Below are 22,074 nucleotides of genomic sequence, written 5' to 3' on the forward strand. Positions count from 1 at the left end.
AGGGGGGGTGTTTAAAAAAAATAATTGAACGTATAGTGACTTTTTGTTCAAAATTCCATGTTTAAAAGGCGGCAGCATTTGTTCTGTAGTCTTTATGGATGTAAGAATAGACCCTGCCATTTAATAAAGCATAACACATGACAGTTCTTGGTACAAACAGTTCTTAATCAGTCTTTTGAAGAAGAAAAAAGTTTTTAAAGCATTTTGTGGTACTAAGTGAACATTATAGCAGCTTTCTTCATTTCTTCTGATTCTTTCCTCTGGATTTTACTACTATTGCTGTTTACTAGAAGAGCCAGTTCTAGTGAACATGTTGTCCTTCAATGGTAGGTGTTAAAGCGAGCGACCATCTAATATATGCACCAGTTAAGCAAAAATACAGTAGTATTTCTCCCATTGTATTTGGGTGTGATTTTACTGATGTGTTTTGCTGCAGGAAGCTTATTTTCGCTACATGGCAGAAAATCCTACTGCTGGTGTGGTCCCAGAAGAGGAAGAGGATAACTTGGAATATGACAGTGATGGGAATCCAATTGCGCCATCCAAAAAAGTCATAGATCCTCTTCCACCTATTGATCATTCAGAGGTAGGGATGGAGTTTCTTCTACTGGGTTTTAACTTAAGGAATTTGTGTGTTCCTCAGCCTAATGAGCCAGATTTGTGGAGCACCTCAAAATAGCTACCTGATTGAAAGGTTTAAGTTAGCTAACAGTTATTATAAAATTCATCTTGATCTGTTTGAAGTAATTGAGCAGAAAAGAACTAGGGGATTACCGGTGAGAGTTAAAAGGAACAGAGTGGTAAGAAATTAAGGTAGTATTTTACAGAATGATGAATAAGTGGCAGGGATGTCCAGGGCAGTAGTGGAGTCAAGAATTTGAAATTAATTCAAATAAACAATCATCCTCCCAGCCCAGCTGTGGGCTAACTTCAGGGATGATTAAGACTTTGCTCAGAAAAGGACAAACCTTCCTGCCAAAATCTAGTGTACAGAATGAATTCTTGACTAACTGTGAGTATTTGAACCTGCAGATTGAATACCCTCCATTTGAGAAAAACTTCTACGAGGAGCACGAAGAAATCAGCAGCCTCACCCCACAGCAGATAGTGGAACTACGACATAAATTGAATCTACGGGTAAGCTGGAAATAAGACCATACTCCCAGGGCCCCTCACTTTCACCCCTTGGGATTACTTTAGTAGTTATTATGCCCAAGACTTTCACAAAGGACAGTGATTTTGAGACCACTTGAGAACCTAACGGGGTCTGATTTTCAGAGAGCAGGTGCTCAGCACTTCCTGAAAGTTGGGGCCCTTTGGACACCCAAGACCATCAGTTACATCTGAAAATCTTAGCCAATGTATTTCAAGTGCAGTTTACATTTCCTAAAGGGTTTGTATGTACTCAATATGTATATGGTACATGTCTGCAAATACGAGGAAAACAGTGTCCTTCATTTATATTAAACATGCTTGCCCATTGGTCTAGGCACATTATAAAAAACCCATCTCCTTTATCTAACAACATTAAAACTCTGTCTAGCTCACTCAACCTATGCATAGAGGAATAAAGTAAAATGTATTAGTATATGCTTTCAGAAGTTCCACACTAGTTTAGTGTCATAGTTAAGTTTAGGGATGTTGCTTTGTGTTTATAAATCTGGGAATTTAATAACTCTGGTTCCCGAGGAAGCAGTTTGCTTGCCATAGAAAACAAAAACAGAAGTAGTACAATTAGACTAAGGTATTGTGTCGTGGAGAAGTGAAACTATAGTAATGTTTGATAAGGGAATCTGTGCTCTGTCATTTGTGCTCTGTCCTTTGGAATTCAGATGCTCACTGTCATTTATTTTGAGGTTTGGTTTTTTTTGTAATGGTAAAATATTAAATACAATTAACCATTTCAAACCTAATTTAATTGTTCAAACTCATTCCTTCATTATGCAATAATAGTTCTGTGTTGAATCCAGAGCAGTAATCTTTTTCATGCTGTGTATGCCCAGTTCCGCAGTTTTTTATCCTATGCAGTAAATAAAAAATAACTGAGATGATCTACCTCTGAGAGTCAGAATGCCTGGATATGAGTCCCAAGTAAATCACTGTATGAGTTAGGCAGACTATTTATTAGTTTCTCTTTCTCATTAGTTTCCCCGTTTGTAAAAAAGTTGTATTATCCAGCTACCACACAGGGGTTTGAGAGTCTCGGGGCTTGTCTGTGCTGCCCCTCGGTTCTGGACTATGGGGTTGTGCATAGCAGCATACCACCAAAGTGCTGCGCTGTAACTCCTCCAGTGGACACTTTAGTGCAAACTTAGGAAATCTTGTACTTTGCTCCTGCAACATCTACCTGGAAGAGTTACAAGACAAAGCTTTGGTGTACGCTGCTATTCATGTTCCTGTAGTCCACAATGCTCCAAACTTGTATCTTATGGCTTTTACACTGCATTAACCTTATGTCTGTCAAAATGAAAATGTGCCACCTTCTGATACAAAAATGTTATGTTAATTTTGTGTAAAGACTTCTCTGATTTTTTCTTTCCAATTCCTAGTTTTTATTTTGTATTGTACATTTATCTCTTTATTTCTAGGTCTCTGGTGCCGCTCCCCCCAGACCTGGCAGTAGTTTTGCTCATTTTGGATTTGATGAACAGCTTATGCATCAAATTCGGAAATCTGAGTATACCCAGCCCACTCCTATACAATGTCAGGTGAGTACTATTACTTCCTATTCCTCTAGCATTAAAAGCAGAAGAGATGTGGGCAAAAATGACCCTTAGTCCACATGAAGCTGTGAGCAATTGTGATCACCTATATTAAGCTATCCTAAGGAATAATTCACGTACATCCTTGCAAGTCACTTTAATCTTATTTTTAAAAATAGGTTTACCTGTTACTTTAAATATCAACTGTAAATAAAGTCCCCAGTCTTTTTTTTAATTGGCCCCCCCAGGAGGATTTGTAGCAGGTGTGAGCCATTATCCTGTTGCTCAGGGGAATATATAGCACTGCCAGATGTTCCCTTTTTATATTTACTATGTTGCTTTAAAAATAAGTGTTGCACAAAGTGAACAAAGAACAGCACATGGAGAACCTCATACTAGCGAACAGTTCACACCTAACTAGCACCATGAGCAGGATTGGTAGGCTACATGGCAAGTGGGTTTTTTGGTTTTGTTTTGGGTTTTTTGGCTATTGAAATTGTATCTCATTGCCTCAGTGAAGTGGGCCCACCTGTATTGCAGTGCATGTGCAAGGGATTCTACTGCATACACAGCCGGTTAGAACAGGAGAGCGAGACTGTGAGTCAGTAGTGTAAGGTTATAGCGAACCTTGCTGTGGTTGCATTTTTTTATATTTTAAGAACGCAGTAAATATATGGTTTCAGAGTAGCAGCCGTGTTAGTCTGTATCCGCAAAAAGAACAGGAGTACTTGTGGCACCTTAGAGACTAACAAATTTATTAGAGCATAGATAGATCCGATGAAGTGGGCTGTAGCCCATGAAAGCTTATGCTCTAATAAATTTGTTAGTGTCTAAGGTGCCACAAGTCCTCCTGTTCCTTTTTTAGTAAATATATGGGATTTTTTAAAGTTATGTCTAACATTGATAAAATTCCTCAGACTTTGCTGTGTTTAGGAGTTGGTGTATGCCAGATTAGTCTATATTGCGGCGTATAAAAGTGTCTGCTGCTGAAAAATGCTGGATTGGCAGCGCTTAGGGGTAAAGTGAGTACATCAAAGATTAGTACTGGTGTAGTATGGTCAGGAGCAGTGAAAGTTTCTCTTCACCACCCCACCAGTGTGCCTACATCTGGACCAAGAGGGAGGGGACACATCCTAGAGAGCGTTGTTCAGTCTCTTGACCCCTCTGCTAAGATTCAAAAGGAATTTCAATTGTGTTTGTGATATGCATATTTATGCACTATGTACTGTACTGAACCCTTGCCATTTATTTCACATAGGCCAAAACAGCCCTGAAGTGCTAATAACTTCAGTCCTCTAACAAGTTCATCCAGACTGAACTTGGCAACCTAGATATGGAAGTGTGTATAGCCTGTTACCAATCCCTTGTGCCATCTTGTCCCCCTGATTGTATGGGCTTTCCATCTTTCTGCTTTATCAGGCTATATATGTGTTAGCTGACACATGGGCTTAGAATGTGTTTTTATTTTCAGGGTGTTCCAGTTGCATTAAGTGGCAGAGACATGATTGGCATAGCTAAGACTGGCAGTGGGAAAACCGCAGCCTTCATCTGGCCAATGTTGATCCACATCATGGATCAAAAGGAGCTGGAGCCAGGGGATGGTCCCATTGCAGTGATCGTGTGCCCAACCAGAGAGCTTTGCCAACAGGTAGGTACATAGTATGTATGTTAGCACTGTTTCCTCATAGAACATGGCAGATCTCTGTGCAAGAGAAATTAGCAGATAAACTGCAATAGTCTGTTGAAAAAGATGGAACTGTGTGTTATAACTAGTTTATAATTTAAGATAATGCTCTACACTTGTAACTCCTTTCATCCTGGGATCTCAACCAACTTTATAGATATTAACTAATTATCTAATATACCTATGAAGTGGGTTGATATTACCTCTCTTTTACAGAAGAGGAAACAAGTATAAAGAGGTAAAATTACTTGCTTGAGGTCACCCAAGTCAGTGAAAGCTAGGACTAGAACGTGGGAATCTGAGTTCCCCGTCCCCTACTCTCATATCTAGACAGCACTCTTCTTGTCATGGAAATATTTGTTTGCAGTATTTTGGAGTGAGTAGCCCCAGGAAGCAGGCGTCAAATCTATAAAAAACGTGTATGTTAATTACGGATTGGTACAATGCTGACCTATGCTGTATCATATTGATATTGGCATGCCCTAATACTACTAATGTCATAATAACTAATAATAATGTTAGCTATGTTTTTCCTGAATGCTAAATATACAATATAGCAATATATGCCTCAAAAGGACATTGCTGAGGTTAGATAATGTTTGTAAAATTATCTGAAGTCGAAAAGTTCTGTTTAAATGCTATGGTCCAAATTCTGCAGCTGGATGCATGGATAGGTTTCCAAGTAAAGTTAATGGAAGCTTCACATATGTATTTGAGCTCAGAATTCAAGCTTGAGGATTTGTAATATGTTCCCTTGAGTTACATTAAGCCCAAATTTGAGATGGTGGGATTTAAGAATTAGATGATATTTCCAAGAGTGAGAGGCCTTTCGTTTGAGTGTCTAATCTGAGCTGTGCTTTGCTTTCTTTGCAACTTTCAGATCCATGCTGAATGTAAACGCTTTGGTAAAGCGTATAACCTGCGCTCGGTAGCTGTCTATGGAGGAGGAAGTATGTGGGAACAAGCCAAAGCTCTGCAGGAAGGGGCAGAGATAGTCGTCTGTACACCAGTAAGTATATCTTAACGATGATGGAACCTTTCTCTTTTGTCTGCACTGTGGCTTAGGGTCCTGGCTTTCATTTAAGTTGAAATTGAGAGACATATTTTTGAAACCTGGTGATGGGGAACTCTTTCTTTAACTATTCAAGCCCTGCAGCTTTCCTTAGTACCAACAGCTTAGGAGGTGCTTTAACAAACATGCCGAAAACATTGTTGAATCTGGAAACTTTGAGAGGGGTAATCTCTAAATAGGACAGATGAGAAAGAACATGGTCAGATTGAGTCAGTAAGAGGCATGCTTGGTACCAGCACTTGATTTCTTATCCTTGAGATTGTGATGAAAACCTTTTGAAAGTGACCAGCTCCAGTGTTGTGTTCCTGAATCAGTAGACAACGTGCAACAATAATACTGAAAGGCGTGAACAGTCCATTACCTTGCTTGTGTGTTAACTCTGAAATCTAATGATAGTAATTTGAAGTTACATTGTTAACTTTGATTCACTGCTGACCAGTTAGAAACAGCCAGCTATTTTGTAACTGTGGGCAGAACTTGAGCAGCGTACCCACCACATAGTTTACACTGATTCCTGGGAGAAAGAAATAAGTGGGTAACCATTATATGTCAAAAATATTCACAAGTCCAGTGATTTACATTTTGATAATTAAGATCAGTATTCTGTGGGTAAATGAGAAAGGACAAACTGAAAGAAACACTAGTGATTATCTGTTATGGACAACCAGAGTGAAAACAAAACATGAAAAATTTCTGGACCAATTATTGAGGAAAAGCACAGGGTATTTGACCTCTATCTAATAAAGCTACATGTCTACAATTTGAAAAGTAAGAAGAGTAGAAATGTACTCTACAGTGATCCAAGGTGGTATAACTAAGTCTAAAGAGAGGCAGCTAAGCGAAGGAAACTGTAGGTGGAATATCAGGGAACATTTCCTAACTGGGAGATCTGTTAGATTGTGGAAGTGGTAGAAATCATTTAATATGAGTCATTTAAAACTAGAGTGTACAAAGTACTGAAATATACTGGATGGGAGCACTTTTGCATTGCCCACCAAAGAGACCTATTTTATACAGGGCCCCAGCAAAATTTAGTGTTCCAGGTAGCTATGCCTTTAAGATCTAAGAAAATTATACTGGTATGTGTCTAGTGACAAGGTAGTGACCAGTTTAAACACTGGGTTGTCTGTTGGATGTGGGGTCTCTAGTGCATGTTTCACTTCAAACATGAATGAAACTAAGAGTAGAGGATCATTTTGTATTGTTGCCCCTAAATGCTGGGATGGGAATTTCAAAGAATTGGGTCCCTAATTCCAAAGGCTCTTTTGAAAATCCCAGCCTTAAAACTTAGTCTACCAGGCACACTAACTGGATGTATTTGGAATCTTACTTCCGCTGACTTGAAAATATAATTGATACAGAACTGCTGTATGAATAGCAATGGTCTGTTATAGACTGAAGCATTGAGACATTTTCTATTAAAGTCTCTTTTTTAGTATCATGATGATTTATACTGAGTGAGGATTAAATACCAGAGCAGTAGCCACTTTCCTCAAAGATGCCGCTTGTTACACCAGTGGTTCTCAAACTTTTGTACCAGTGACCCCTTTTGCATAGAAGGCCTCTGAGTGCGACCCCTCCTTGTAAATTAAAAACACTTTTTATATATTTAACACCATTATAAATGCTGGAGGCAAAGCAGGGTTTGGGGTGGAGGCTTACAGCTTGCGACCCCCCCATGTAAGAACCTATGACCCCCTGAGGGGTCCCAGCCCCCAGTTTGAGAACCCCTATGTTACACTTAAAGGCTTGTGGATTTTAATTTTTGTTTTCTCATAGGGTCGCTTGATTGATCATGTGAAGAAGAAAGCTACCAATCTTCAAAGAGTCTCCTATCTTGTGTTTGATGAAGCAGACAGAATGTTTGACATGGGTTTTGGTATGTATTGAATGAAAGCCTCCATACAGCATAAAGTAGGAGTACGCAATTTTCAATCTGAATTGGCTGCATGGAACTCCTGTAGCTTACCAGAACTTTGAAATCCATTGAGAAAAGTCTGTTTGGACAGAACCCTGGCTAGGTATGCATTTAAAGGGCATGACCTTTTAGCATTGATGAAAAGGGGCCAGGCAGGTCTAGCAAAATGATCATGGGAATGGGATTCAGGAACTGCTAGGTTCTAATCCTGACTTTTACCTCCAACTTTCTGAGTGGCGTCGTGCCAGTCCCTTCACCCCGTGCCTCAGTTATGCATGGATAAGTTGGGATGCTGTAGTAACACCTGCCTACTTCACTGAGATGTTACATGCTTGATCAGTGCATTGAATTTGTGTACAGCTTTGCAGTGTCGTTAAAGAAGGTCCTTGCCTTGATGTAGCACAGCTTTGACTCTCCAGTGGCCGAAGCAAACCAAAGAGGAGAGAGGCTTGCTAGTGTACTGTAAGAGGTGCAGGGACGTGCACTCAGATTAATTAGGAGCACAATTGAAGGGAGCTATGAAACAGCATTTTGGCAACAAACAAATGCAACCTGGAAGCAATAATAAAATAAACAACTCTTCAATCTTTTTAACTTAAATATGAAATATGGGGCATAAAATTTGCTATGGAATTGCTGTCTGAGCTATTCTGCTGATTGTTGAGCAAATAAAGTAAATTAGAGCATTTTGATAGCCTCACATTTTTACTAATAACTGTTTTTTTGGCTGGGTGAATACAATGTCATTAATTTTTTTCTGTGATAATCATCATGGAAACGAGCAGGCAAGGTTTTGTGCTTGTAAATTTCCATGATAATTTGGTAAGTATGAATTACCTTTTTTTTTTTAAATGTGCCCTAGATAGTTCTTGTTTGTTTTTCTTTTTATATTGCAACTTCAAGCATGGGATTGCCGTTGCTTTGTGCCCCCCATCAAAGATTATTGAACTGGAATGCTTACCTTCCCAAGCCAGTGTCTGTTGTATTAGGGCCATTCAGAGTTAGGAGTGGAAGGAATTGGAGCACTGCACACACTGTTCCCTCATTTTTGGGAAGCAGCCTTGCTTAGTCTGTATCTCAGGTTAGCTCTACGGTCATGGCACTAACACTTAGCCTGGAAGTCAATCAGCCCTCTCAGAAGCTGTAATGAATGCTGTTTCACAACCAAAGTTGCTTTGCAAAGTGCATCAATTTTCTGTATCTTTCTGCCAAAAACCATTTACTGTGCTATCTTCATCTGTTTCATCAGCTGGCCTGAAACACTTGCCTACTGAAGTCTCAGGTGGAGTAAGCTGGCTTCTAATAAACCATAAAAAGAAAAGGAGGACTTGTGGCACCTTAGAGACTAACAAATTTATTAGAGCATAAGCTTTCGTGAGCTACAGCTTACTTCATCGGATGCATACAGTGGAAAATATAGTGGGGAGATTTTATATACACAGAGAACATGAAACAGTGGGTGTTACCATACAGACTGTAACAAGAGTGACCAGGAAAGGTGAGCTATTACCAGCAGGAGAGCGGGGGTGGGAGGGGAGGGGAAAATAGCTCACCTTTCCTGGTCACTCTTGTTACAGTTTGTATGGTAACACCCATTGTTTCATGTTCTCTGTGTATATAAAATCTCCCCACTATATTTTTCCACTGAATGCATCCGATGAAGTGAGCTGTAGCTCACGAAAGCTTATGCTCTAATAAATTTGTTAGTCTCTAAGGTGCCACAAGTACTCCTTTTCTTTTTACGGATACAGACTAACACGGCTGCTACTCTGAAACCTCTAATAAACCAATGATTAGTGAGTGTGAACAGCAAGAAACCTCTTCAGATTTTTGTTTGCTAGGGCAAAATAGATAAATATGTATGTATGTATAAAAAGTACTATGGATCCTTTATTTTATTTTTTTTAAATCCGCTGAACGCACAAAAAGCTTGACTAGATTTCCTTCCACTCACTAGTGAAATAGTACTAGGTTTTGATTATATGCTGTTTTTTTCTTTCCTTTCTCAGAATACCAAGTGAGATCAGTTGCCAGCCATGTGCGCCCTGACAGACAAAGTAAGTACAAGCATGTTTCAAAACAAACTACCACAGGGTAAAAGCTAGGAAGAGGCGTTGATATTTAGTAGTTAGAGCAAGAGTCTTGGAGCCAGGATTCCTGGATTCTATTTCCAGCTTTGCCACTGACTCATTCTCTGACCTTCGATAAGTCACTTGGGGCAAGACTTTCAAGAGTTCAGTTCCAGTTGTTTTCAGTGTTGTTTAATACCTAGCTCAGAGAGGAGTTGATAGACAGACGTAATATTTGATTTGCTGTGAGATCCTCTGATGGAAGCCGCCATGGGAATACAATGCGGCATTACCGTCTTTCCACATCTTGTTTTTGGATAACTGAATAAATGCTCTTATTCTAGCCTTTGTCCTGTATATGTATTTAAAGTATTCTGGAAAATTAATACAAGCCTGCGCTGTTTGTGCTAAGGGATTTGATGGAAATTTGCCTTAAACTTGGTAAAAGATTGACTATGACTCAGAATCCCTAATACCTAGCACAGTTTTTTTATTTCTTTTGTACAGAGCTTGTTAATTAGATCTATACAGAAGTGTTTTCATAGTACAGAAAGGGAGTGTACTCTTCAGAGAGTTCAAATAGACTTTTCCTTCCAGCTCTCTTGTTCAGTGCCACTTTTCGTAAAAAGATTGAGAAGTTGGCCAGAGATATCCTGATCGACCCGATTCGAGTGGTGCAGGGAGACATTGGAGAGGTAATCCTGCAACATTGTTTCTGAAAGAGAATTCAAAGATGGTAGAGAAAACCATCTTATTCTGTCGTCTTATGTTATTTACATTAAAGCTTAGACTACAGCTGTGGTCACTGATTGCCAGGAGGAAATATTTTGCATTCTTGAACACGAGGTCTGGAAAAAATAAGTAATGTAATTTAAAAAAACTTATATTCTAATTTTACGATAACTCAGAAACTTTAAGGCCAGAGGGACCATCATGATCATCTAGTCTGACCTCCTGCATGTCGCAGGCCACAGAATCTCACCCACCCACTCTTGTAGTAGACCCGTAACCTCTGGCTCAGTTACTGAAGTCCTCAAATCTTGATCTAAAGAGTTCAGGTTACAGCCATTTACTCCAGTTCAAACCAGTAAGTGACTCATGCTCCAGAGGAAGGCAAAAAAACCCCAGGATCTCTACCAGTCTGACCTGGGGGAAAATTCCTTCCTGACTTCAAATATGGTGGTGTTAGATTCTGAGCATGTGGGCAAGACCCACCAGCCAGACTCCTGGGAAAGAATTATCTGTAGTAATTCTCTGTAGAACTAAGCATCCTTACTGTGATAGGAGCTTTTATTAATGCCTGGAGCAACACTGATACTAAGAAAATTGCTCTAGAGAAAAAATAACTCATAAATTGCTAAGTTAAAGTCTTTCCCAGTTTGGCCATTGATTGTATTCACCATCATAGATCTAGGTGCCTAAGGTTTAGATACAGGCATTTAATGAAAACATAATACAAGTAATAAATAAATGATAGTATTTGGTCTTTGTGGGTGTATCCCAATACTGTCTTAAGGTTCAGTACTGCTTCCATCAAAGTTGATAATTCTGCCATTACCTTCAGTGGCTCAGGCCCTTAGTTCCTGGTGTAGCCTCTGATTGCCTGGAGATTAACAGGTTACTAGCCTTGTTACTCAGCTAGAAAAGATCTAGACCCCTTTTTTTTAACTTAGAACTTCATTACATTTTGTTCTAATAAGTCTTTTTTTTTCTTTCTCTTAAGTTAGTATATGTCTAATCCTGGCAACACAACACAAGTACATTTTCAGCACAGTGCATGGCAGTTTGGCATTTCAGTTTGTTACTCTGAGACTCATATGGATGAATTCCTGTGTTTTGCCCTGAAAATGTAAAGAATCAATTAAACCTATGCAATGGTTTTACAATTGTAAGGCTCCTCATGAAACTAGTAATATAAAAGCTTCCAGCTGGTTTATGTGGGGATTTTGGCTACTTACTCGCTTGGCAACGGCATAACAGCTACGTGTCAGCTAATTGTGCAAACAGGTGACAGGCATACATCTGCTTTGAAGAAATTTTGCAAGTAATATATGCAAATTGCTGAGATCTAACTGTACAGCAGGACATTTATAAGAGAATCCTTCCCTACGGAAATCTGTACACATGCCTTCTAAGGCAACACATCCTGCCTTATGTTTTATTAATAAAGAAAATTAATGGCTGATTAAAGCCCTTTGGTTTTCAGCTTCCTGATCAAGCGTTCTGCCTTTGAGAAAAGGAACCTCTTTGCTAGCTCAGCCAGACAGTGCCCCTTCTGTTGCTGCAGGGCAATGCAGATATTCTGGTTTCTTTGGGCAAAATTATGACTGTTTTGAAAACATTCTCCTCCTTGGGACAATTTGTATCAGAGCGCGCGCACACCCCCCCCCCCCAAAAGGTGCCATGTCCCCCACTCCTATTGGTTCAATGTAGAGTTTGTACAGTGAACCCCACCAACACCACGATTTACCCTGGTTCAGGTGAAATGTCATAACTCCTAGAGGAACCTTCTTCCTCAGATCCTGCACCAGTGATTTTTCTGATGAGTGCCCCTCTCCATGTCCTTAGGCCTGATTATTCCCTTGCTCTCTGATCCTTGTCTTGCTTAATGTGTCTGTTTTAAATGGTAAATGTGGTGCTGTAGAACATTAGAAGCATCCTCGCAAGGTCTGCGCTTTGCCTCTCCCACACTGATGGTTCAGCCAGTCCCAGCCTTCTGTGCCCCATTGGGTCAGTGTATTCAGAGACAAGGCAAGGGAATAAATACAAACTGAAATTGAAACTTCTTCAAAAGGGGAACTTCACCCCATTTCATCCTACTCCTCCCCCTCGCCTCTACACTTCTGATTTGAATCCCTGTGCTGCATTCAGTGTCTGCCTTGTACTTGTTGTGCCATCCTTTACCACTCTAGGTTATAACTGTTGTCTTCTCTTTCCTTCCAATAGGCAAATGAAGATGTTACACAAATTGTGGAGATTCTCCCCTCTGGTCCTAGCAAGTGGAACTGGCTGACCAGGCACCTGGTGGAGTTCACGTCTTCTGGGAGTGTTCTTCTCTTTGTCACCAAGAAAGCAAATGCAGAGGAGCTGGCCAATAACCTTAAGCAGGAGGATCATAACCTAGGGCTGCTTCATGGTGACATGGACCAGAGCGAAAGGAATAAAGTCATTTCAGACTTTAAGAAAAAGGGGATCCCAATTCTGGTTGCTACTGATGTGGCAGGTAGGGAACACGTTTCTCATTAGAGTTAATATATACAAGCTGGCAGCCTCAACAGAGGGGCTAATGAATCAGCATAGAAACTAAATGCTGCCATGTGCACAGTTGACCCTGGTGAGAGCAACATGAGGGAAACTTGCATGGCAGCTGACTGACTATACTGCAGCTAAACAAAAGACTTTTTTTCCAGCCTATCACCTAGTGTCTTACACAAGATGGACATTTTAATATGATCACATGAAAAACAAGTTAACCAGAGTACTAGCATTCTGTTTTTGCAGCAGCTTTTGTTTTTTGTTCCCCATTTAATGAAAACAAAACCTTTGGAGTGTTTTCTTAAAAATGAATTGTGTTGTGGGGGGTGGGAAAGGGTGTCAAGTTATAGGCCCGAGGTTAGGCCACTGGCTTGGGATGAGAGAAACAGATTCAAGTCCCTGGTCTGCCTAATTCAGAGCAGAGATTTTCATCCCAGATCACTTCAAATCAGGCTGAGCTGGGACTTGAACCTGGGTCTCTCACATCTCCTGCATCCCAGACCAGTACCCTAATCCCCCAAACATTTTGGCTTCATTGAAATTTCATTTAGGCAAAAATACTCCAACCACCTCTACATACAAATCCATGTGTGCTACCTGTTAGGCTTTCCCTATTGCTCTGTTTCAGGATGTAGCTAAAGAGGGAGTTTGGACTAAGCTGAGGTCAGCAAGCTTTGGGTTCTGATCTACTGGCTTATGTGACCTTGAGCAAGTCACTTTGCCTTTCTGTGCCTCAGTTTCTGCATCTATAAAATGGCTACTACCCACGTCACGGGATTGTGAGCTCTCTGAGAAAGTCCGATGAAGGGGGATAGAAAAGTGCAAAGTATTAATACTAACTCTCTCTCTCTCACACACACGCACACAGAGTCTTCACTGAGGGAAGCACAGCACCTTGCAGTTATGTGCATTGCTGATGATGTTACTTTTCCGTGCATAGAAATGGAAGTAAACAAAAGGTAGCAGGGTTGGCTTCTGTAGCCTTAGGAACAATAGTCAGATGTTTTTTCAAAAGAACGCTGTACTAGGAGAGGCGTTTTATTTTCAGTTCTAGCAATACTAGACTACGGATCTGCTTGCCAGCTGCTCTTAGAAAAGGTTAACTGCTCCCTTATGAAGTATTGACTGTCTGGTAGCTTAAAATCAGTTGGGACATTAAATAGTCTTCTAGGAGTGGGGAAACCGACATCAGAAACTTTCAGGAAAACAGTTTTTAGATCCTGGACTTTTGACTAAAACAACGTGTTGTTTTATCTGCTGTATTCTCTAGTAAGGCACTCTTCCCCACCCTTATAGGGGACATACTTGACTGAATGGGTCTCTTCCATCTCTAATGTCCATGATCCTGTTAACCTGATGTGTAGTGTTGTCCGAGTGGCTGTCATTAAACTTCAGCTAACCAGTGGTTTCAGCTACAACAGGGTTGGCTTAAATGGGTTGTTGTCTAGTGCAAAATGCTCTCTTGTTTGAGCTGTGTAAAGTGGCCCAGGTCCATCTGGATGGGATTTCTTCGTGTTAATTCAAGATAATCAAGCTGATCGTCATGTTGCTCTATGTTACAGCTCGTGGTCTGGATATTCCTTCCATTAAGACCGTGGTCAATTACGATGTGGCCCGTGACATAGACACTCACACGCACAGAATTGGACGTACGGGCAGGGCTGGTGAGAAGGGAATAGCTTACACTTTACTGACTCCCAAGGATAGTAATTTTGCTGGTGATCTTGTCAGAAATATGGAAGGAGCCAATCAGCATGTTTCAAAAGAACTCTTGGACCTTGCAATGCAGGTACAAACAAAAACATATCTCTCGGCTAGGGGGAGCATCGTCATTCAGTGGGTAGAGCTGGGCAAGGGGGAGATGAGTTCAGGAATATAGTCCTAGCTGCATCACAAACTTGCTCTATTATCTTTTGTCTCACTATGTTTCAATTTCCGTACTGTAAAATGTAAACCTCATACTTGTCCACCTTTCCGGGGTTTGTGAGGCCGAAAAAGACGGACAGTGCCAAGGAAGCCAGGACCTGCTGATTCCAGCTGAGCACTGCATGGGTTTAAAGAGGCTTATTACGATCAAATCCTCACGCACTTTCTGTCTTTATGGCAGGGACCTAGAAAATGTGGCTTAATTGAGAGTTGTGCAAGGCAGCCATTGCTGAGACATCTGCTCTGTGAAATAGTTCTTACCTGTTCCTGGTATCTGCTCAGCAACACTGTCTGTCCAAGCTATTCTGGCATTTCCACAGGAAGCATGCTTGATAGTTAGGGTTGTACCATCGCATTCTGGAATTCCTTAAGTACTTTTCCCATACTGCCCAGCACATCAGCTGGGGAGCAGGAGATTTGGGGATGGAGTTAGTATTCTCATGACTTCATCTCTACATAGGTTAGACATTGTATGGGTAAATATTTTGGAAATGTCTGAAAGGCCCAATTTCCAGTGTGACTTAGAGTAGGGCAGTGGTCACCAATCTTTTTCTCTTGGCGTCCCTGCCCCACCACTCCCCAGTTCCAGAGCGGAGTTGTGGCCAGGCTGAAGGCAGTGTCCGGGAGTGGCAAAGAGTGGGGGCCAGGAGCCAAGTCACAGCTGGGAGTAGGGGCCAAGAGCAGAACCATGGCTGCAGCTGCAGCCAGGGGCTGGGAGCAGGGCTGGGGGCAGAGCAGGGCCGGGTGATGCTCCCTTCCCACTCCCTCATGGGGGTTGGCCTGGGTCCTGCCATGCCCCACTGGATGTTCCTCTATGCTCCCCCTGCCCTTCTCGCCCCCCCCCCCCAACAGTTTGTGGACCACTGGAGTAGGGGGAGTAAGTCCACTGACTTTCAATGAGGCTTAGATTCCTGGGATCACTTTTGAAAATGGGACTTAGGCTCTTAAATCGCTTAGGCACTTTTGAAAATTTTACCTCACTGATTCCACCAGATCTGAGCAAACCAAGCCAGGCATTTGACAGGTGCAACCAATGCTCATAAAACCCTGGGACAGTGCTTGTGTGTAGACGTAAAACTTTGCAAACTCAGAATGTTCCAAGTAACTGTGGCAGCATCTTTTTGCCTTCGGGACTGTAGTTTCTGCTTAGCCTGTTGCTGGGGTGAATTGATGGGATCAGTGGATCCCAACAGTGACATGTGGAAGGCCATAGACCTCCCATGATGAAGGTCATTAGAGAATGCCTTTGTTCCTGTATTTTTACAGGAGAAAAAACAAACCGTGAACATGGCATAAGCGTTTAATAAACAAAACCAGTGCTCACAAGATGCATAACACAGAGGAAGCATCCAGTCAGAAACATGGCATGAGTCCATCTGCAGTTTAGTTTCAGTACCGCTGTTTTCCCTATCCCATCAGCTTGTGACAAGGTCTGTTTTGGGGCAGGAAATAAAACATCTCTGTATTTCTTTCAAAATGATCAAACTAAACCTTTCTCTTCCCACACTTGCATTACTGAGCTGTTTTTTTGCATTTCAAGGAGTTGTCTTTGTTTCGTACAGAATGCCTGGTTCCGGAAATCCCGTTTCAAGGGAGGGAAAGGCAAGAAGCTGAATATCGGCGGTGGTGGCTTAGGGTACCGTGAGCGGCCTGGCCTGGGTTCAGATGGCTCTGTAAGTAGAGAACTTTAGGGGGCTAATTTCAGAGCCCTGAAAACGTTAAACTTAGAATTAGCATCTCTTATCATGAAAATCCAGGCTAACATAGGAGCGTAACGCTACAGGGCCTCTACACAGGATTCAGCTTATCTGATTTCAGACTGTTGCACAGCTCAGAATCTTTGAGATTTAAACGGATCATAGAAAACTCCTTGTGCTAGCCTTGGTGACTTTGTTTAGAGCCAGAGAGTAGGTCTGAGAGGGATGTGATTCTAATTCGACTTGCCTTTTCCTGAAATCGACATTCAGCACAAAACCTGTACATCCTAACCGGTCCTGGGAGTGGTGACTGTGCCACGATAACAGGATATAGTTGAGCCAAGAAGCTCTGCACAGGTTGGTTCCTGACACCAAAAAAATGTATGGAATTCAGTTAGACTGGCTGGGAAGAGTCATTAGAGCTCTGTCTGTGCTAGAAAAACTACTTGTTGCTGCCCAGAGGGTCTGCAACAAGTGTAGCTGAGCCGGCACAGAGCACAGTTTAGCTTGAAAAGTATTGATGATGTATCATGTGCAGCACCAGTACAATAACCAGGGTCAAGGCCGGGTAAGCATTTAACCTTAACTACTGCAGATTTTTGTTTTCGTCTGCTCTTCCAGCTAAATCATATTCAGCCCTGGTTCAGCTGCAGCTGTTGCTCAGGCATACCTAAGCCCAACTATACATATAAAACGATGGGGTCTAAATTAGCTGTGACCACTCAAGAAAGAGATCTTGGAGTCATTGTGGACAATTCTCTGAAAACGTCCTCCCAATGGGCAGCAGCAGTCAAAAAAGCGAACAGAATGTTGGGAATCATCAAGAAAGGGATAGATAAGAAGACAGAGTGTATCATATTGCCTCTATGTAAATCCATAGTATGCCCACATCTTGAATACTGTGTGCAGATGTGGTCGCCCCATTTCAGAAAAGATCTATTGGAATTGGAAAAGGTTCAGAAAAGGGCAACAAAAGTGATTAGGGGTATGGAACGGCTTCCATGTGAAGAAAAATTAAAAAGACTGGGACTTTTCAGCTTGGAAAAGAGACGACTAAAGGGGGATATGATGGAGGTCTATAAAATCATGACTGGTGTGGAGAAAGTAAATAAGGAAGTGTTATTTACTCTTAATAACACAAGAAGTAGGGGTCACCAAATGAAATTATAGGCAGCAGGCTTAAAACAAACAAAAGGAAGTATTTCTTCACACAACGCACAGTCAACCTGTGGAACTCCTTGCCAGAGGATGTTGTGAAGGCCAAGACTATAACAGGGTTCAAAAAAGAACTAGATAAATTCATGGAGGATAGGTCCATCGATGGCTATTAGCCAGGATGGGCAGGGATGGTGTCCCTAGCCTCTGTTTTCCAGAAGCTGGGAATGGGTGACAGGGAATGGATCACTTGATGATGACCTGTTCTGTTCATTCCGTCTTTGGCACCTGGCATTGGCCATTGTCAGAAGACAGGATACTGGGCTAGATGGACCTTTGGTGTGAACCAGTATGGCCATTCTTAGGTTCTTATGTAGGCTTGTAGACAGGGTCCATGTGACAGGCAGGGACCGGTTTTAAGGGGACTCTTCTGTTCTGGATTCATGCTCACCTCTCCAGACGTGGAAATGAGAATATCCCACAAATGCCTGTTTACGTGACCTCCCATGAGTTAAGGGTGCACCTTCAGATATAAATTTTCTTTTCTTTCCCTCCCCGCTATTAACTCCTCTTTCTTTATGGACTGCTGCATCTGGGGTAATGTTGCCTAGAGGTTAGAGCAGGGGACCAGACTCCTGAGATCTAATCTTGGCTATTTCCCCATCAGTAAAGTGGGAATGACCCTGCCTCTCACGGCTGTTAGGGAGACATCGTGGGTGAGGTAATATCTTTTATTGGAGCATCTTCTGTTGGTGAGAGAGCAGAAGTTGGTCCAATAAAAGGTATTACCCCACCCCACCCCTGTCTTTCTAATATACTGACACCACTACAACTATACTGCATACAGTCTCAGGGCTGTTGTGAGGCTTTGCGATCTTCAGGGAAAAGGCACTCTAGTACAGCAGAGTAGCATCCAGTCCCTGAGTTTGGAGGTAGGACGAGGTGAAAAGTGTGTAGTTTAGAGAGATCAGTTCAGTTTCCCCTCTGCTTTCTCCTCAGGACCGTGGGAGCAGCAGCAATGTGATGAGTAACTATGAGGCATACAAACCATCCACTGGGGCAATGGGAGACAGATTGTCGGCAATGAAAGCAGCGTTTCAGGTTTGTTTGATCACTTGTGTTCCCTAGGTCAAAAGAAGAGCTCATGAAGTAAACACTGGACTTTTTACTACTGATCAGAGACAAAGCTATGGGCTTAGTTTTCTGGAGGGGCAGAGACCTTGTTGGCTTCAGTATGAGTTGGGTACTTCAACACCTGAAAATCATACCTTTCTCTGTTTTTAATTCTGAGTGGCTACGCTGGCCGTCATACAAACAGAATACATGTCCTGTGCTATTCACACCACCTCTTTTTGGCTCTAGTTTCCCTGTGCAGTAAAACTGTGAAGCTATCATCGATTGAGAGACTTCACCAGCAACCTGTTCTGGAAACTTTAAAATATGCTTTTACAATTCAGTTCCTCTTGCAGCTTATTAATATTGCTTGTATAGTGAAAACTTCCATTCCCTGCATTTTGTTCTGTGGTGTGGGTGCTCTTTGCATCCCTTCAGGAACTATTCCTCAGTAGCACAATCCCGCGGTTTGATTGCTGTCAGGGAATTGGAGTCTTTGGCGTATCGTCCACATATAACTAAATTCTTGGGAACACTCTGGCGTCCTGTTGCAGTCCTAAGTAGAAGAGTTAATTCAGGATTCTGAATGGCAAGTTATACAAAGCAACTTTGCCATGCATCTCCTGTTTGCTAGTAGTCATCTGACCAGTGCAGCTGCATTACAGGATGGCCCTTGCTTTCCATTCTCCATCTGGGCTCTGTTCCCCAGTATCAGACATGTCCTGCATCATTAAAGGAGTCCCCTTTCTTTCCTGTCTTCTGTGTAGATTGCTTGCACCAGTGTTGTACTGGGAGTTTTAAGAGTTAATGAGATAGACAGTCCCTTCGCGACAGGGTATACAAACAAACTCCATAATAGAGTCCCCTTCTTTAGCTCAACGTATATTTGTATGTACTGCCAACAGGTGTGTACTTAATTCACTCTTGTTCAGAAGCACAGAACTAATATTCTCTCTCAAAGACCGGCTTCTTAGAGGAGCCCTTTTCACATGGGACCTCCCCAGAGTTCAGGCCAGAGCTATGTGCGCATTGGTTCGCGAGTTCCCCTGGTGCTGTGTATTGGCTAACACTCTTTTCTATTTCCTGCAGTCACAATACAAGAGCCACTTTGTTGCTGCCAGCTTAAACAACCAGAAGACTGGTAGCTCTGCTGCTGGGGCCAGTGGATGGACCAGCGCTGGGAGCTTGAATTCAGTACCAACAAATTCAGCACAGCAGAATGCTGCAAGTCCTGACAGTCCGATTGCCACTGCTGCAGTAAAGGGAATTCCAGGCTTTACCAGTGCTGGGAACCTGAGCAGTGTGCCTGCCTATCCAGGGATGGGAATTCAGGGATACAACAGCACAAGTGCCAGTATCAACAGCAGAGAAGGCGGCAACGGCGGCGGTGGTGGTGGAGGCGGCGGTGGTGGCGGCAGAGAACGATACAGTGACAACAGAAGCAACCGCCACAATGACAGTCCTGCGCGCCATGGAGATGGTAGTGGTCGCCACGGTGACAGTCAGCGCCATGGAGATGGTGGTGGTCGCCACAGCGATGGCTACCGCCAGGGAGATAACCGCCATGGGGACAGCCACCGCCACGGTGAAAGCCGCCATTCTAGTGGTGGAAGCAACAGTAGCCGACATGGTGACGGCCGCAATAATGGTGACGGCCGCAATAATGGTGACGGTAGGAACAACGAGGGTAGAAACAACGAGAGCAGGATCAATGAGAACAAGAAAGATGGCAGCAACCGGGACAGCAAGACGGATGGTTTTGCTGTCCCCGAGCCCCCAAAGCGCAAGAAGAGCCGATGGGACAGTTAAAAGCTGATGCATCGTAACCTGGGATCCACACAGGCAGTGATGTCTTTTTAAGGAAGATCTTGGGTTTTGATAACTGGTTACTGAGGAGTGGGGAGACGGGAAGGAAACATGCAAACTTCCCATATGAGTCGGAGTTGGTACATCTGCAGACAGCTTCACTCTAATGACGTGTCAATACAATGCTTCTGTCAGGGAGAAATCATTTTGATAAAGCTCCTGGGTTCTGCATTTAAATATTCGTCCACTCAAGTGACTTTCTGCTGGATTTAAAAACAGATCTCGTTAGGAGGAAAGAGGCCATTTGTTCCACACACTGAGAACATTAAGAAACTGTCGTCCAGAAAAGTTTAAGGTAGTCTGTTTTCTTTAATCAATGTAGATGTTAAAAGCCAGTCCATCTAGAGATGCTCAGGATCCACCTGTTTAAGCATAATCTTTCAATGAGTTGCGTGATACCAAGGTCTCCGATCTATTCCTCCCTCATATTCTCTTCGAGCCCCCACAGAATTTGGTCTCAAAATCACCCCCCCCTCCCCCAATTAAGAATGTATCCATGTGTCGCTAATGGCCAGATATAAAAGGTTTATTTCATCAAGCAGTTCAAGGGATTTTTGTCTGGTCCAATTTACCATAATTCTACATGTAATGTTGGACAGAATCCCTAGCCAGTTTGTAGCAAATACTCTGTTGCCTTTGCACCAGCTGGCTTTTATTTTTTTTAAAGAACCCCTCTTATGTAACAACCTTCATCTTGGTGGAAGCCTGCATAGCAAGCGTATATCTCTGCTGTGGCTGTTTGCTCACTGTGAGAGGGCTAAATGCTTTCTCAGAGAAAAGGGAAGCCCTTTGATATATGCCACTTTAATCATGGTCCAGTGTCCCCTTATGAGACAAGACTAACCACAGGGGAGGGGAACTCATTCTTAAATCCAGGGACCTGCTGCTGATAAGCCTTTAGGAAGAACATAGTAAGTAGTAAAGTGGGATGGGTCAAAAATCGCCCAATATCGGAGACGTGTAGTAAAAATGTAAAATCTCGCTTGACTGATTTTAACTCTTAACTGCTGTTGTGTGTATTCCCTGGGTTTTTTCCTTCCTTTTTTTTTTTCTTTTTTTTTTTTTTGCCATAATGGTAGAAAAAAACCCTTTTTGCTGAAACAGTTCTGTTCTCATCTCAATCTTGTTTCTACACAGAGAAGTATCGGAAACTGTCAGGTTTTTGTGACATTGTGACATTTTCTTTATCAGCTGTTCATTTACTTTCTGCTTGCTCTAGTAAACGTTTTATTACTGGGATGCATACCTAGCATGTGCCTTTTTTTTTCTCTCCGACCCATCTGTTCCTCTTCAGCTGTTTTGGGATTTGGATAGAGACCTAGCAGAACTGCAGACTATACACCCTTCTCATCTAAATCCTAAAGTGGATGAACTAGAGTGCCTGGCATTAAATGAGGATATTGATTTGTAATAGGCATCGCAGAAACTTGGTGGCATGAGGATAATCAAGGGGACAGGGTAATATCAGGATACAAAATATATAGAAATGACAGAGTAGGTCACGCTGGTGAAGGAGTGGCACTGTAGAAAGCATAAGGTCAAAGTCAAAATCCAAAATGAATCAAATTCTTTCTCAGGTGTCTGGCTGGTGGGTCTCACTCACATACCTAGGGTCTA

General features: G+C 42.2%; 1 protein-coding gene across 4 annotated transcripts in view; it reads left to right on the forward strand.

Moving 5' to 3' along the window:
- The window catches only part of DDX42 (DEAD-box helicase 42), a 34,359-nt gene extending 12,663 nt beyond the window's left edge, over positions 1–21,696 (forward strand). For all 4 annotated transcript variants that reach the window (XM_084615532.1, XM_084615529.1, XM_084615531.1 and 1 more), the window contains 13 exons: positions 437–586; positions 1,033–1,137; positions 2,589–2,708; positions 4,174–4,350; positions 5,267–5,395; positions 7,238–7,337; positions 9,386–9,433; positions 10,043–10,140; positions 12,392–12,668; positions 14,263–14,489; positions 16,189–16,299; positions 18,478–18,579; positions 19,681–21,696. In XM_084615532.1, the coding sequence (XP_084471658.1) occupies positions 437–586; positions 1,033–1,137; positions 2,589–2,708; positions 4,174–4,350; positions 5,267–5,395; positions 7,238–7,337; positions 9,386–9,433; positions 10,043–10,140; positions 12,392–12,668; positions 14,263–14,489; positions 16,189–16,299; positions 18,478–18,579; positions 19,681–20,400 (2,364 nt within the window). In that variant the 3' untranslated portion in view covers positions 20,401–21,696. The remainder of the gene's footprint in view (positions 1–436; positions 587–1,032; positions 1,138–2,588; positions 2,709–4,173; positions 4,351–5,266; positions 5,396–7,237; positions 7,338–9,385; positions 9,434–10,042; positions 10,141–12,391; positions 12,669–14,262; positions 14,490–16,188; positions 16,300–18,477; positions 18,580–19,680) is intronic.
- The last annotated feature ends 378 nt before the right edge of the window (positions 21,697–22,074 follow it).

The sequence above is a fragment of the Lepidochelys olivacea genome (assembly GCF_965140295.1).
Source record: "Lepidochelys olivacea isolate rLepOli2 genome assembly, chromosome: 27".
Taxonomy (NCBI): domain Eukaryota; kingdom Metazoa; phylum Chordata; order Testudines; family Cheloniidae; genus Lepidochelys; species Lepidochelys olivacea.